At 48.5% G+C, this 16,650-nt stretch overlaps 1 protein-coding gene across 5 annotated transcripts in view; it reads right to left on the bottom strand.

The window, feature by feature from the left end:
• Positions 1–15,501, bottom strand: part of GPATCH2L (G-patch domain containing 2 like) — a 90,350-nt gene extending 74,849 nt beyond the window's left edge. For 3 of the 5 annotated variants that reach the window (XM_064150203.1, XM_064150211.1, XM_064150230.1), the window contains exon 1: positions 4,452–4,651. In XM_064150203.1, the coding sequence (XP_064006273.1) occupies positions 4,452–4,494 (43 nt within the window). In that variant the 5' untranslated portion in view covers positions 4,495–4,651. Of the gene's footprint in view, positions 1–4,451; positions 4,652–15,409 lie in introns of those variants that run through there. The other 2 variants (XM_064150222.1, XM_064150259.1) reach the window with 2 other exon arrangements.
• Between the last annotated feature and the right edge of the window lie 1,149 nt (positions 15,502–16,650).

Here is a 16,650-nt window from a genome sequence, read left to right as displayed (position 1 = left end):
AATCTCTCTGGGGAGCCTATTCCAGTGCCCTGTGACCCTTACAGTAAAGAAGTTCCCCCTTGTAATCTCTTTTGCTCAATTTACACCCCATTGCTCCTTGTCCTATCACAGGGATCAAGAAGAGCCTGTCCCTCCTCAACTCCTGGCCAGCCTTCAGATACTTATAAACACTTCTCAAATCCCCTCTAAGTCTTCTCTTTTCCAGACTAAAAAGTCCCAAGTCTCTCAGCCTCTCCTCATAAGCCATGCTCTCCAGTCCCCTCATCATCCTCGTCGCCCTCCACTGGACCCTCTCCAGCAGATCTCTGTCTCTCTTAAACTGGGGAACCCAAAACTGAACACAGTATTCAAGCTGGAGTCTCACTAGGGCAGAGTAGAGGGGGAGGAGAACCTCCCTTTATCTGCTGGACACGTGGTGGGATGACTCACACAACTGGAGCACTGTAATCAATGGCTACAGACCCTTCAGGAGAGACGCAAGGGAGAAGGGATGTTGCTAGGTCTTGTAGGAAAAAAGTTAGAGAGGCAAAAGCCCATTTAGAATTTAGGCTGCCACTGCTGTTAAGGAGAATTAAAAACCTTTCTACAAGTATATTAATGGCAACAGAAGGGGCAGGGACAACCTCCACTGCTTATTAGATGCAGAGGGGAATATGGTACCAAAAGATGAGGAAAAGGCAGAGGTACTTAACACCTTCTTTGCCTCAAGCTTCAACAGTGGGACAGGTTGTCTCCAGGACAGCTGGCCTCCTGAGCTGGCAGATGGAGCCAGGGACCGGTATAGTCCCCCTGTAATCCAGGAAGAAGCAGTAAGAGACCTGCTGAGCCACTTGGATCCTCACAAATCCATGGGACCAGATGGGATCCATCCTAGGGTGCTGACAGAGCTAGCAGCTGAGCTGGCCAAGCTGCTCTCTATCATTTATCAACAGTCCTGGCTCACTGGAGAGGTCTCTGAAGACCAGAAGCTGGCCAGTGTGATGCCCATCCACAAGAAGGGCTGGAAGGAGGAACCAGGAAATTACAGAGCTGTCAGCCTGACCTCAGTGCCAGGCAAGGTCATGGAACAGGTCATCTTGAGTGCCATCACAAAGCACCTACAGGATGGCCAAGGGATCAGGCCCAGCCAGCATGGGTTTAGGAAGGGCAGGTCCTGCCTGACCAACCTGATCTCCTTTTATGATCAGGTTACCTGCCTGGTGAATGTGGGGCAGGCTGTGGATGTAGTCTACCTGGACTTCAGCAAAGCCTTTGACACCATCTGCCACAACAAGCTCCTGGCAAAGCTGGCAGCTCCTGGCTTAGACATATTCACTCTGATATGGGTCAAGAACTGGCTGAAGGGCTGGGCCCAGAGAGTGGTGGTGAATGGTGCCACATCCAGTTGGCAGCTGTCACTAGTGGTGTGCCCCAAGGATCAGTGCTGGGCCCAGACCTGTTCAGTATCTTTATTGATGATCTGGACCAGGGGATTGAGTCCAGCATCAGTAAGTTTGCAGATGACACCAAGCTAGGAGCAGGTGTGGATCTGTTGGAGGGTAGGAGAGCCCTGCAGAAGGACCTTGACAGGCTGTATGGGTGGGCAGAGGCCAATGGGATGAGATTCAACAAGGCTAAGAGCAGGGTTCTACACTTTGGCCACAACAACCCCAAGCAGCACTACAGGCTGGGGACAGAGTGGCTGAGAGCAGCCAGGCACAGAGGGACCTGGGGGTACTGGTTGATAGCAACTGAACATGAGCCAGCAGTATGCCCAGGTGAGCTAATGGCATCCTGGCCTGTACCAGGAAGAGTGTGGCCAGCAGGATGAGGGAGGTTATTCTTCCCCTGTACTCAACACTGGTCAGGCCACACCTTGAGTACTGTGTCCAGTTCTGGGGCCTCTCAATTCAAGAGAGATGTTGAGATACTGGAATGTGTCCAGAGAAGGGCAACAAAGCTGGTGAGGGGCCTGGAGCCCAGCCCTATGAGTAGAGGCCAAGGGAGCTGGGGTTGTGCAGCCTGGAGAAGAGAAGGCTCAGGGGTGACCTCACTGCTGTCTTCAACTACCTGAAGGGAGGTTGTAGTCAGTCTCTTCTCCCAGGCAACCAGCAACAGAACAAGGGGACACAATCTCAAGTTGTGGTGGGAGAGGTATAGGCTGGATATTAGGAGGAAGTTATTGACAGAGAGAGTGATTTGCCATTGGAATGGGCTGCCCAGGGAGGTGGAGTCGGCATCCCAGGAGGTGTTCAAGAAAAGACTAGATAAGGCACTTAGTGCCATGGTCTAGTTGATTGGATAAGGCTGGGTGATAGGATGGACTGCATAACCTTGGAGGTCTCTTACAACCTGGTTCATTCTATGATTCCATGAAAAGGCTTCTCTTGCCTGCTCTTGCCACCTTCTCTGCAGCTCTGAGCTGTAATTACTCGATTATCAGCTCTCACAGTACCTTTCTTCCACTCAGCAGTCTCTCCTGTTGCCCAGACAGCATGTAAATCAAAAAGAATCAGCTCTTTCCCTGGGCTGTCTTTTTCTTGTGCTAGTCCAAATCTCAGTGACCTCCTACTGGGAGAGGGAGCAGTCGTATTTTGCTGGAATGTTTTATTTTCTGTGCTGTGTGAAGAGTAATTGTGGAGAGGAGGGAGAACGTGAGCACAGGAAAACATGTGCACTGCTAGCCAGGCTGATGTCCTTGTCCCACAAGGTTATGGATCCATTTTAGCTCAAATAAGAATTATTTTTTTTAAAAGCCTCACAGAAGCAAGGGATTCATAAAACAAAGCATGAGCTGGGCATGTGGCAGCAGGTGCCCATGGAGTGGGAAGCACACAGTCAGGTTTGGAGGTAGACAAACTGTATACTGCCAGCAGCTCTGAGGTTGGAGTGAGCTGGCAGCATTGGTGACAGTGTGTGCACACTTGCATGCAGACAGCTACCACAGGCATGCCTCCTCTCTCCTTTCATCAGTATCTGATGTTATTTCGATGCTCACAGTAGTGGTTGGACTGAGGAGCATATCTGACCCAAACTGAAGCAAGTGGCAGGTGAGACCAGCCGCGTGGGGATTTCCCTGCTGTATCCCCGCATGCTTCCCGGCACAGCAGAAACTGCAGCTTTTAAACGGCTGCACAGGACACTTGCAGAGAGTGTTTCTCTTCCCCGTTTAACAGACAAACATCGAGAAGCAGAGAACAACAAAACACCTCATGCCCGAGACGGAAGAGCCATCGCCGTGAAAACGCAGGAGACTCTGGGGATTTGCAAATGCTCTGATGAAATCCCAACAGGCATTCGAATATTTCCAAGTGATAAATAAGGCCCCGAGGACCAAAATCAAGACTTTCTGAATTAAAAGAAAAACAAGCCTAAACCAAAACAACGGTGCACTTCGTTTTGGTTCCTATGTGCTGAGCTCTGACAGCAATGACTATTCCTATCTTCTAACAGTCATGCACGACGCTTTCCCGACTTCAGAGGACACTTTGCTTGCTCATTTCTAGTGCATCAGGACAGACACATTTAGATCAAATGCAAAGGCAGCTGGGATGAGTTAAGCCTACCTGGTACTTTGGAGGAGGCAATTGCTTAATAAGTTATGAATTAGCCAAAAATAAAGCAGTGAAGAGGGCAGGCATTCAGCCATCGTGGTTGAAAGATAAGACCTGTTTCTTCCCGATAGGGGTTCTTGCATTTAAAAGCCCTACAGCCCACCGCAGGGAAGCTGAAGACAAAATTTGAGCAGTCAGGGGGAATGCTGAGTTTACTGCTCAGAGTACAAAGGATTAGACCACTGACCAATGTCCACAGCAGTCTAAACGGTAAGTGGCTTTTGCCCATCAACTCCAAGTGCAGCATCTACAGGGTAGAGGTAACAAACCAGAAGAGAAAACAAGGAATGAAAATGAAGACAAACCAGAAATACTTTTCTAGGAGAAAACCAGACACCCTCAGTCCACCAGAAACCTCTCAGCAAAACTGACAAAAGAAGGTATAATTACCTGGACTTAAAAAAAAAAACACCTTAAACAAGATGCTGCTGAAGCTAAGCCATGACAGAGGTAGAGGTGGTGAAGTTCTGGTTTAGGATTAGAAAACAAAGAAATAGATTGCTAATACTGGCATAGCTGAGGAACACACTTGGAATACCAGGATGTGACCCCTCAGAATCGCTGCTTGATGCATTTTTCAGTGCTTAGGAGTGAGCAGAGCAGTGGCAAGATTTGTCAGTAAAACCTGTTAGCAAATCGAGGCAAAAAAATCCAGGGAGCCTCAGATAGATTACAGCAAACACACACACAATTGTGCTGGGTGCAAGGCAGCACACATTCAGTTGCTTATCTCCATCAGGCCAACTACAGCTGGCAATTTATGTCACAGAACAATGAGGACAGGCTGCTCCTAAGAGACCCTATAGTGATCCCAGTCTAGGCAGTGACCTCACTGACCAAACCATCATTCTACAGTACCTGAGCAGGGCAGATGCAGGTGGGTGCTGGTTCCAGGGTCCATCCACAGCTCTAGTGACCAAGTGATGAACCAGGTGAGTAGTTTATTCAGGGAGTTCCACTGAGAGCAGCAAGAGATGAGGCTGGAAACATTACTGCAGCACAGGTCTGAGGTCTATTGAGGAGATGAGATCAGAGACAGAGCTAAAGACAGACCTGCAAGAGAGCCCAGGAAGAGAGTAAGTGGCCCAGGTTGAGCTTAAATGGAGACCCTAGTGAGAGGGTGTGGGTGGGGACACCAGGTGAGACCACTCAGGGCAATTAAGACCTATTGGTGCCATGAGGACTCTGACACTTTTGCTTAATGTAGAGACAGCCTTCACCTGGGGTAGGATCAACCACATGGGAGTTTATGTGCAGCTGCCCTTCTATGCTAGCAGTCCCTTAGTGACAGCTTTCTGTATATGCTCCTGTAACATCTGCCTGCTTGCACTCATGACAAGGAACATGTGTTTGCATCCCTCAGGAAAGGATTTAGCACTATCCAGGCAACAGCATTAGGGAGGGGGAAGAAAAAAAAAGAAAAAGGTAGGTAAAAACACCAGTTTCCTCAAACTGCATTTAAAGCAACATAAATGCAGTCCCACTTCTCCTGAAGGATTTAAAGAAAAAGGGCACGTAATAGGAATACCTCTCACTGTGGTGCATAAGTAGCCTGTGGCAGTTTTCAAGTGTGTGGAGGATGTAAGCACAGAAGAGGCTCAGACACTTATGCAGTTTAGGGTGGTTTGGACACCCAGTTAGAGCAGGCAAGATTTTAAAGACAATGTAAGTTGTGAACCTTCCCGGTCAAGAGCAAAGCCTCTTACTGTCCTATGGACCTAGCCCCAAATCATCTATTATGGCATGTTTTGGCATTTTTTTCCCTAAAGTCTTCACTGGGGGAGGCAAGTCACATCACAGAATCAACCAAGTTGGAAAAGACCTCTAGGATCATCAAGTCCAACCTGTGACCTAACCCTTCTAAGTAACTAAACCATGGCACTAAGTGCTTCATCCAGCCCCCTTTTAAACACCTCTAGGGATGGTGACTCCACCACATCCCCGGGCAGCCCATTCCAATGCCCAACCACTCTTTCCATGAAGAATTTCTTCCTAATGTCCAGCCTAAACCTGCTCTGGTGCAGTTTGAGGCTGCGTCCTCTTGTTCTGTCACTGGGTGCCTGGGAGAAGAGACCAACCCCCGCCTGGCTACAGCTTCCTTTCAGGTAGTCGTAAACAGCAATGAGGTCTCTCCTGAGCCTCCTCCTCTTCAGGCTTCTTTCTGCCAAGGTAATTCATGTGCTAAGGGAGTGATTTTTCTCTCCCATGCTCCAAAAGGTGCTGCAGGATCAAACAATAAAGTATATTTTCTATCTAGAAGAGCGAGCTGTGCAGACAGAAGAGAGCATGAAACTAGGCAGGCATCTGGGAAAAGTGATCAGCAGAGAGCTCAAAGGCAGCACAGGGACCCATAAATGCACTGTTTTGCTGTTACTTTAGGACAGCAAAGACATGTTATTGTAGGAGCAAAACTGTACAGATTTCTTTATTATCTTCAGTCCAATGAAATCAGCTGGGCCAAAGGAAGAAGTAGAGGGAAAATCAAGGAGTGTTAATACCATGAGGATGCCCTGTGCTCGATGCTGCATAAACCCCAGTTCCAAACCCACTGAGCTGGCTGACGCCTTGGAAGCACAGTGTGGCTAGGACAAGTGGGGGTCTGTCTTTGCAGCCACGGCAGGGGTCCACTGGACCCTGGATGGAGGTCTGGCTGTGGAACCCCTCTGGTTCACTATAGGAGGCTGCGGGGAACCTCTAGCTTCCTGCTGCTGCTCCATAGTGATGGGACCCCACACTTCTTCCTGCCTCTTCCCTAGTCCAAGAGCAGTGAGAGCTCATGTTCACCCCATCCATCTACCCCATAGGCCCTGAAAGAAGCAGCATGGTGACTGCTATGCCCATAGGCACATAGTTCACTTATTCCCCTACAGCATTTAGTGATTAATTTCTTTGATGTAGAAGCTTTTGCATGCTCCCCCCACACCTCATCTCCTTTCACCATCTGTCCATTCGTTTGGAAATCTGTTCCAGCTGACCTCGAGCTGACCAGCGCTTCCCTCTTCCCTCTGTCCTGCCATGGGCTCCTCCAGACGTCCCCAGCTCAGCTCAGGGGCTTTTAGCTGACTATGCAAATGTTGCCCAGCCAGCTGGTGTCTGCCTCCCAGAAACACATGTTCAAAAGCCCCCTGGACGGCCAGCGGGGAGGAGGGGGCAAGTCCCCATGCCCCGGCCCGGGGGCTGCACAGAGAAAGTTACTTAGCCAGGAATTATTCAACAAACAGATGGGAGGAGAGAAGGCAGGCCAGGGACCAGAAGAAATAAAAGCATGCAGCATCTGTGTGAGCAGCCCGAGGTGTGGGTGTGTGGGTCCCAGAGGAGCGTGTGGGAAGTGTGAATGAAACCACTGCATGAGGATGGATGGTGGTGGAAGGGGTGTGTGAGATACATCTACAGATTAGGGGAGGATGTTACTGATAGTTTCATGGCCTTCTCCTCCTAATGACATCTTCTGCAGCATAGAAAAGGGACTCTAATAGCACAACATAAAGGAGAGACAGATGTAAGAAGGCCAGACAGCAGAACCACAGAAATAACTCCCCAGGAGGGTTACTAAACCAAGACAAGGCCTCAAGAGCTCATTTCAGGTTTTCTTCAAGAGCTCTTTCTTTGCTTCATCACCTAATACATGACCTGCCACCTAACATCTCTAGGTGTCCACAGAGGAAGAAGAGTGGAGATGCTGAAACTGGAGCAGAGGATTTAGGGAAGGATTTGGGACTGAACAAAAGAGAGAAGAGAGGAGACAAGCACAGCCACAACACCCCACCAGGGCTAATAACCTCTGTAGGTCAGACATAGCCAACCAGAAAGCCACTCATATGCAGCAGGCCAGCTCACCTGCATATCTTTGCAGGACACACACCACGACACAGCCATTTCCTGAAGTGCTGGCAAGGAATAGGATTAATGTGACGATGCCTGCCTGGTCTTTGCCATGCATGAAGTGAGAGGAAGGCTTGGAGAGAAAAGGATAAAGCAACCACAGTGTCTCTCACAGACCTCTTCAGCTATTTATGGACCTCCTCAATGGCAATTCTGCTTTACCTCTTTCAGATGCTCTCCCTGACTTCAGGCATCTCTGTATTTACTCCTGGGTATTTACTGATGACATTGGAGCAGGGTCATGCCAAGTAAGTCACATACCACCATCTTCTCTAAGCTGAGGGAAAATCAGGGTATTTGCTCTTAAAATTTATCAAGAATCTTCCTTGTAATAGCAATTAAGACTAGAAGAAGCTAAGGTACCTCTCTCCAATCTAAATTTCTCCTGTCACAACTGCAGCTCTGGCCCTCTGATAAGGACCCCTGGGCTCCCCAGGAGAAGTCAGGATGGCAGCTCCAGATGTAGCTGACAGATGATGCTCTTTCCTGGCCATAGGCAAGAACTGTGAAATAGTGAGCTGCCAGGAGCAGTTTAAGGAAGAAATGCAGAGTGCGTATGCAAGAGAAACCAGGAGCTTACAACATCAATACAGAGCACATGGGACCTGCTGGACAGGGGAAATGCCTCTTTTGTATCCTGACCACAGGTGACAATGAAACTTGTCCCTGAGTCAAGCCTAATGATATAGTAAATGTACACTGTGTGAAGGAAACGTTGGCAATAACACACACTCCTTTCCACTGAGATTAACAGCACATCAGCAAAGGCAACCAGGGCTTAGTTTGTTCCCCAAGTACTTTGAGTCTGGGATAAATAGACTTGCTCTTCAAGGATGGAATGAACTGGACCTGCTTGCACCCATGTCCGTCTCCTCTGAAATCATAGCAGCTCCCAGGATGTCACCAGGTGTTAGACACGCCGAAGTGGAAGATGTGACAGAATACTGCCATCCCTTAGGTGTGCTTCAGTGTGGTTGAGTTTGGCATAAGAAATAAAAGCAGTGGTGTTTGGAGTTTTATTTTGGGGGGGTTATTTTTGCACCATTACAAGACTCATAAGATGCAAAACTAGGAGAAATCATGGGGCAAGTCAGCATACTATATGAGTATAGAACCAGACCTTCTTGTTTCACATATGCTAGATGCTGTGTCACAGGTTTTGGTCATCCTTGAGATTATAGTGGCAGTACCTGACAGACTTAGCTCCTTTGGAGTCGGAAGTTTGAGCTAAAGGAGCTTGATGCAGTCTTTGGAGCAGAGACTTGTGCATACATGCTTTGGACACTATAAGATCAGCTGAACATCCCTGGACAGTTTGAGGTTGAAAGAGAAGATCGTTGGCTCTAGCCTGCTGTAGCCTCTTTGAGACTTCTGCCCAAGCCTCTATGGCAAGCACAGCAGAAGCATGCCATGAGAAGCTTTCAGGAGTACAAGATCAGCAGGCTGTACTGGGTTAGTCCACAGGGACATTCAATCCACTATCAGCCAGGCTGGGAGCAGTAGTGGAACAGGGAGAGCACCACTGTGGGCTTCAGTGTGAAAGAAAGAGAGACTGTATCCCATTTTCTCCAGGGCCAAACAAGCATCAGCTAAGCACAATCAGAGCAGAAGTTACTGCACTCAGTGTGCACCTGTTTTCCTCACAGTCTTTGACAGGATCTTTGTGCCTTTTACTGTAGTCTTCTGAGCATCTCAGCAACCTTTTTGCTGCCACGTGGCTTTATCTTGGTAACTTGGAAGTCACCCACGAAACAGAGCGAGAAGGAAACTACACAGCTGCACCTACACTAGTGAATTTACAAGGGCATGGGCACCTTTTGAAGATCGGGAAGCTCCTAGCAGGGTGCTAGTGTTGTGGAAGGCCAATAGGCCTAAACCATGTCCTGGCTTGCCTTACCCTTCTGCTGCTGGGGGAAGCAAGGCTGGGAGGAAAACAAAGGCTTGGGCCATTATGTGCTCTTCCAAAGTGCTAAACAGGTACCCACAGGTGTTTATGAACTAGTGAGTGCCATGACAAAATAAGGGTGAGCAAACCCTGGTTTCACCTAGTATGGTCAGCTTTGCAAATGCCATGCTGACTGATGAATCTCTGTGGCCAAAGGAGCCATTACACTTGGGCAAGTAACATAAATTGAACTAAGCTGCAAGCAGGTGTGCAGCTCTGTGCTGCCTCTGCCTCACTGTGTGCTGCTCTGCTTTATGTTCTGCTCTGCTCAGACAACATGCTCTGCCTCGCTGCCCTTGGCTTGGATGTGTTCTGCTCTGCCTCATGCCTCAGACCAGCTTAGCCCTGATGGTTTGGACTTGAACTAACCAGAAACTTACATCCGTCAACTTAACCAAAAGAAGGCATTAAGTGCCTCACGACATGGCGAGAAGTGCCACTGCCATTGTGCTATCTGCCAGAGACCTGCCTGCACCTCTTCAAACTTCTGTGCCAAGAGGAGCCAAGATCAGATCAGAGATTGTCTGCCTCTTTCCCAGCATCCTGCTAGAGCCTGGGAAGCTCTAGAAGCCTCTCAACAGCAGTTCCAATACTGCTGCAAAGGAGCCAGGGACTATCTCGACGTTTCCACTTTACTGCCCTGAGTAGAAATTCCCCTAGGGCTCCAGGCTGCCTATTTATAAGTGGGGCAAAGCCATTTCGTGGCTAACCCTTTTCCAGTTTTCTGATTTCCCTAAATTATTAAATTGCCTATAAGCACCCTTGTGAAGATTTTACCAAATGAATTAGAAGCCAAATTTAACTAATTTGTATATAGTTTGTGGGTGGGGCTTTTTGGAAATAAATTAACTACATATTTTATACTTCCTGCCTCGTTAATTGCCCCAACTAATTCAGCTAATCTCCACCAGCTTGTGCCCTCCCAGGCACTGCCTGACTCTCACTGAGAGGGAAAGCAAAGGTCACTGTCTCATATAAGCAGAACAGAGAAGGTCTCCTCATTCTGTGGTGGAAGAAGCTTGGGACATTTCAGCATGAGCCACACCAGACAGCTTGAGTTTGCTGGAATACATCTGTACAGGCAAAACCACAGAAGCCTATTGAAGGACACCAAAGGGAGCCCATTTCAACTGCAAATCAGTGGAGTGGCCTCCAATGTGCAGTGCTCAGCCAGACCCACTGAGCAAGAGATACCACCTGAGCACATGAATCCTCAGCCTAACCATAAACCCAGAACTGCTAGAGTGGGTCCAGAGGAGGCCAGGCAGATGATCAGAGGGCTGAAGCATCTCCCCTATGGGGACAGGGTGTGAGAGTTGAGGCTGTTCAGTCTGGAGAAAAGAAGGCTTCAGGGAGACCTTATAGCAACCTTCCAGTGCCTGAAAGAAGCCTACAAGAAAGCTGGGAAAGGACTTCTTACAAAGGTTTGAAGTGAGAGGATGAGAGGGAATGGAGTGAAGTTTAAGAGGGGTAGATTTAGACTGGATATTAGAAAGAAGTACTTTACAGTGAGGGTGGTGAGATACTGGAGCAGACTGCCCAAGTAGGTTATGCAGGTACCCTCTCTGACAGTGTTCAAGGCCAGGCTGGATGAGGCCTTGAGCAACTTGGTCTAGTGGAAGGTGTCCCTGCCCATGGCAGGGTGGGTAAAACTAGATGACCTTCGAGGTCCCTTCCAGCTCAAACCATGACTCAATGAACTCGAGCATCCAGTTTAACATAGGTGCAGAGTCATTCTCCCCTGTCTGCCAGCACACAGCCCCGGCTGGGCCTCACAAGCAGCGGGAGCAGCTATGCAAGGCAGCCTGTAGCCTCCTGCCACCGTAGCCTGGCCGAGCAGGGTGCGGGGTCCCCCCTCTGCACGGGAAGGCTGCGAGGCAGGGCGCAGCAGCAGGGGGAGCAGGCTGCATCTCATGTCTCCTCTCCCTTTGCATATACTTCCTAGTACGATTATTAAACGCAAATTACAAAAGATGTGACCCAAACGATCTTTATTTTTTCTTTCACCGAGCGGTGCCTGCAGGGTCCTGATTCTGAATTCCGTTTCAATTACCGATGCCATTGCAACACAAAGCAGCTCCTGTCTGCAATTACCGGCACTGACTGGCGCAGAGGCGACTCCGGTGGCAGAACACAAAAGCCTGGCATCTTCTGCCTGTTTGGAAACTTTCATTTGCCGTGATTAAAGGCAGCAGACGCAGGAGCTGTCTGTCTGCACAAGTGCACTGCGCAGCACAGCACTCCTTCGCCGCACAGTCCCCGAGAAACCAGCCCTCAGCACTCACCTCCGCGAATCATCCAGAAGGACTTTAACTGATGTTCCAGCCGGTACTATGCAAATGACTGACAGAGTTAACCCTATCGTGCCTTAGTTTAGCAGGGAAATTCTCTGCTTTTACTGCTAGTAAAGCCAAACAGCTTGAGCTGCAGAGTAGTGACACAGGTACAAGCTGGGGTACAGGGTGACACAAAGATGAGTGTGTTGCTTTCGCACTGGCAAGCTAAAGCACAACTCGCAAAGTACAGTCTCACCACTTCCAGCTGAGAGGCAACCTCCACTAAATATGAGAGTAGAAAAATCTACACGTATTACTAGCACGAACTAGCACAGGGAGAGGTGATGAAGAGTCCCAGAGACAAACAAAATTGGTAACAGGTGATACGCATCTGCTGGAGTTGGCAATTGCCTAAGACAAGAGGAGTCAACACCTGAAATTTGTGGACCTAGCTTTGCATCTACTCCCAAACCAGCAGCTCTACCCACATAGCACCTCCTGGTTCTCAAGCAAAATTCACAGTGACCAAAGTTTTCACACCTAAAGTCAAACACAATGAAATTAAAGGGTATATTTCTGTACAGCAATGTGGAGCTGTATCTTAGAGCCCTTGTTCTGCCTTCAGCTGGAGCACTGCCTTCATGCTGGCCCAGTGATAGCCACACACATCCTCCCCTGGTCACCAAGGCACATGGCCAGCAAGGCAGACACTGCCTCTCTTTTGCCCTATCATCCAGGACAGTTTTTGCCACTACTTCTTCAAAATCTGTGGATGTGTCTCTTTGTCCTTCAGCCTTGTCCACAAACTTGTCTTGCTTCTCCATGGGCCTTATTTTCATCTTCTAGACTCTTTCTTTCCTTTCTGTCCAGCCTCCACCAATAATGCCTGCTTCGCCTCCGTTCACTCCCCTCTCCCACACCATCCATCACAGAATAATACATACAGTTGGAAGAGACCTCAAAGATCACCTAGAACAACTCTCAGTCCAACACTAAATAGTCAACACTACACCATATCTCCAAGTACCAACCAGTTTCCTTGTGCTCTTCAGTGCCACTGCTCTCAACAGAGTTTCCACAGCCAGGTGAGGCAACTGATCACAGGTGCTGCTGGCTGGTGAGAGGTGTTGGTCACAATTAATTTTAACCAGATTGCTCTTTTCCCCTTGCCTGTCCCTTGACATGTGGTCTATTTTTTGCAGGTGGTGGCTGATGTTTGTTCAAACACAAGTGCACAGCACCAAGCCCATGTGAGCACAGCAGTGATACATACAGTGCAAACATGCCACCGGGTCAACCTTGGCAAAGTCAAGCCCACACAACAGGCAGAGATGCTCCATCTCAGGGAAGGCCATGCTGCAGCTCAGCAGCAAGAATAGGTGGCTGATGTGCTTCAGGCTGGGTTAGTGCAGGCACAAGGAGCGCTGTCCATGGAGGCCATGGCTCCCAGAGGTAAAAAGGCACCCAGCCAGAACTGCCAGCACAGCTATGGCCCCTGGGAACAGGGACCATCAGGAAGACACTGTTCTACTTCCACTCTGAAGCCCTCCCAGAGTTTGCACAGATTGAATGACAAGATGAGACCCTTGCACCCCAAATACAACTTAGGTCAGGAGGGCCTTTTGCACCCCCTTGCCTCACAACTTTCGTTTTCCAACAAGTCCCAGGAGCCCCTCGGGCTGCATGGCCACATCAGAGAAAGAAACAACCCAAAATGACAGTGCTGGAAAAGTTTCTGACCCAGCAGCTGCTGGTGGCCAAACTCCCACTGGTTTTCCCCATCCCACTCTGGGATGGGGCACATTTCACATGGACCTGGCTGAGAGACTGTCCCTGGGAGCTGGTGAAAGGTGAGGAGGGGCAATTTATAGCAATGGTTATTGAGTGGTGTGTGAGCTGTTTGTCACAGTGAGCCCTGGCACCTTGTTGTACCTGTGTTGTGCATGTTTTATTGGTGTTGAGCAGAGGGAGCCTGGAGCAGAGGGGAGTCTGGGAGGAAAGGCACTCAAGTGAAAAATGAACTGAGCCAAACAGGATTGAGAAAGAGAGAGAGAGACATGCAGGGGAAGGGGGTGAAGGGGGCAGATTATAAAACACAAGACAAATGTCCCCACCGGCAGCAGGGTTAGGAAAGAGGGAGAGAGAAGAAAGAGGTGGGGGGGGGTGGCAGAGGAGGAAAAAGAAAGAGAGAATAAAGACACTGCCTTGTGGCCAGCACTGTCCTAGTGGGATTGTGGATGCACATGTAGTCAGAAAAATAATTCCCAGTTTAACAAAGCAAGAAGAGGGGGGCAGGAGTGGAGGAAAGCTACAGATCCAAAAGGAAAGTGCCCCAGGGTGTCCAATCTGCTGGGTTTAAAAAAAAACCTTGCCTCATCCCCCTCCTTCCCTCACCAGGGAGCCAGCTCCTTCCTCATGCCCCCCCAGCCACTACCACCAAAAGGAGTAGGACCAGGGAGAGAGCAAAAGGTCTGTTTAGAATTTCACATCCCTTCCATCCTGCTCCCTCAGTGCTAAACTTTCAAGACAAAAATCATAAAACGAGGTACTTTGTTGGTGAGGCAGATTCAGAGATCTTCCTGTTAGCAACAAGAAAGGCAAGAGAGAGACAGAGAGTGAGACAGAGAGATAGCTAGATGGAGGGCTGGCTTTGTGCTTGCAACAAGCCACTAAAGGTGCATTTTTAATTAAATTTATACAAAATGTGTCAGTTTTATCTCTATGTTTCAAACCTGACTCTTTTCTATCAAAGTAAAGTATTGATCTTCACTGCCCTGAAGCTACCTGACTGAATTAAACAGAATAAATAGAAGGAGGACTGAAAGGGCTTAGAAACAACTGCAGAGAGCCGAATGTTTAATGGCTCCACAGTCATTTGCTGCAATTAAAAAACAAAATCATTTAGAGGGACTGTTAACACCTTGAAGTCTGAAAATCCTCACTTCAAAAAAAGCCCCCAAACAGCTTCCAGGCAAAACATTTTAATTGCCATAAATACTTCCAACCTCAGCCATCACTGGTGCGTGTGCACGTTCTACAGATAAACAGATTCCTGGGCCCAACAAAACAGAGCCCACTCGGCTGGTGAGGTATGGGGCTGCTCTCCAAGGCACAGAGACACCTCTGGCCAAGGAAAAGTGTGTATCCAGTATGACCCAGATACACATCCACTCCGTGTAAGCAAAGAACCCCATTTATCTGGGAAGTCAAGGATGCATGTTTCAGACCCACATTCCAGATCAGTTTCTCAAACATGACCTTGCCTGGACTAAGCATTAACCTCCAAACTGGGCATAGTCCATTGCACATCAGGCAGCCCATAGGCAACTTATGCCTTGTGTCACGAGAAGCCATCACAGACTTTGTGCTGCAGTAAGTCCTGCTAGATTAAGAACTGAGTGTGTTAGGGCTGGGTACCCTGTGGCAAGAACCTAGAGCCCTTACTGTCCCATGCTTTCTCTAAAGCCTCATGACTATAATGTGACTTTAAAAAGAAGAAATAAAAAACCCCACAAAACACTCACACACATTTGCTTGGTTAATCTTAGGGTAATCACAGAAGCATAGAAAGGTCAAGGCTAGAAGGGACCGCCAAAGATCATCTAATCCAACTCTTTCTGCAGTCAACAGGGACACCCTCAAGTAGATCAGGCTGCCCAAAGCCCTGTCAAGCCTCACCTTGAGTATCTCCAGGGATGAGTACTCTGACTTACCAAAGGCTTTCTGAATGGCTTGTCCATCTCTCAGCATGGAAGATTTCCCAAACCTTCTCTGTACTCTTCCTGAGCATTGTGGAAGAACTTGATTTGGGGGACTCTGTAGAAAGAGAGATTAGCAGGCTGAAGAGCCCTATTGGTTTCAGACTTGCAGAGTTTGAACTGGAAAACTGTTTGGCACATTCACAACTCATCATCCCTTTCCCTGGATATTTCTGGGATGAGGGTTCTGTTAGGAAGACATTTTTGGAGGAGTTATGATGGTTTCCTATCACAGCAGAGGCATTACTAGGTGGGCAGTGTGCTGAGCTGTTCCTGGGGAAGATGTCTTGTACAGAGACTATGAAGTTTTACTTTGTGTTTTCGAAAACCCTGAAGGAGTTCTGTAGCCTGAAACCAGCATTTTGCTGAAAATTAAAAAGAACAAATAACTGGGCCTTGTGCGAAGTCATGTGGCTGTGGCACTGGGTGGATACTTGGAGGGGCTGCATTCGGTTCCTAACTGTGTCACAGTCTCACTGTGAGACTTCAGAGAACTTGCATTGTCAGCCCATGACTCTGGTCACTGTATTTGAAATGAAGGCATCCAATGTTCTCCATATAGGGACAGGCAGGGTTTTAAGTCTTAGGTTGGAAAGCCATAGGAGCAAAAATATCTCTGTGGGGCATAGAATAATACAGAGGGGGAATGCCAGAGATGGCTTTGAAAGAGCTAGCTCAGAAAGGTACAAGCCGCAGCAGTCAGCTGAGCAAATCCAGGCTGCTTCTCATCCCTCTGGGTTAGATGAAGTTTGCTACCTGGACTAGCTTTGAGTGGGCATATGTACAACAGCATGAGCTACTATCACCCATTCATTGAGCAGGTCAATTCACCAAGCCATACAGCCATCTGCACAAACAACTCTGCAGCCCACAGCGACCATCAAGCTCACCTCCAGTTTGGCTTTGCAGCTTGAAGCACTGAGAAGGTTGCTTGAGTTGAGCTAATTTTTTTGGCAATTTCCCAGGGCACTTCATGAGCAGTTCTGCTGATCAGAGCAATGACCAAAGCGAGACTTCAGCCTATCCTGTGGAGTGCAAGCCATCTCTTTTGGCTGATTCAAAATGTCTCACAACACCAAAAATGGTGCCACCCATTATTTCAGGGCCAAAAACCATCCTGAGAATGTTCCTTACTTGTATCTGAAGGGGTGGATGTGTTTTGCTGAAGGAGCAGGGTCAGGTAATTAAAGCTGTTA

The sequence above is a fragment of the Pogoniulus pusillus genome, chromosome 1 (genome assembly GCF_015220805.1).
Source record: "Pogoniulus pusillus isolate bPogPus1 chromosome 1, bPogPus1.pri, whole genome shotgun sequence".
In the NCBI taxonomy this organism is placed as follows: domain Eukaryota; kingdom Metazoa; phylum Chordata; class Aves; order Piciformes; family Lybiidae; genus Pogoniulus; species Pogoniulus pusillus.
This window is presented reverse-complemented; position numbering and strand designations above follow the sequence as displayed.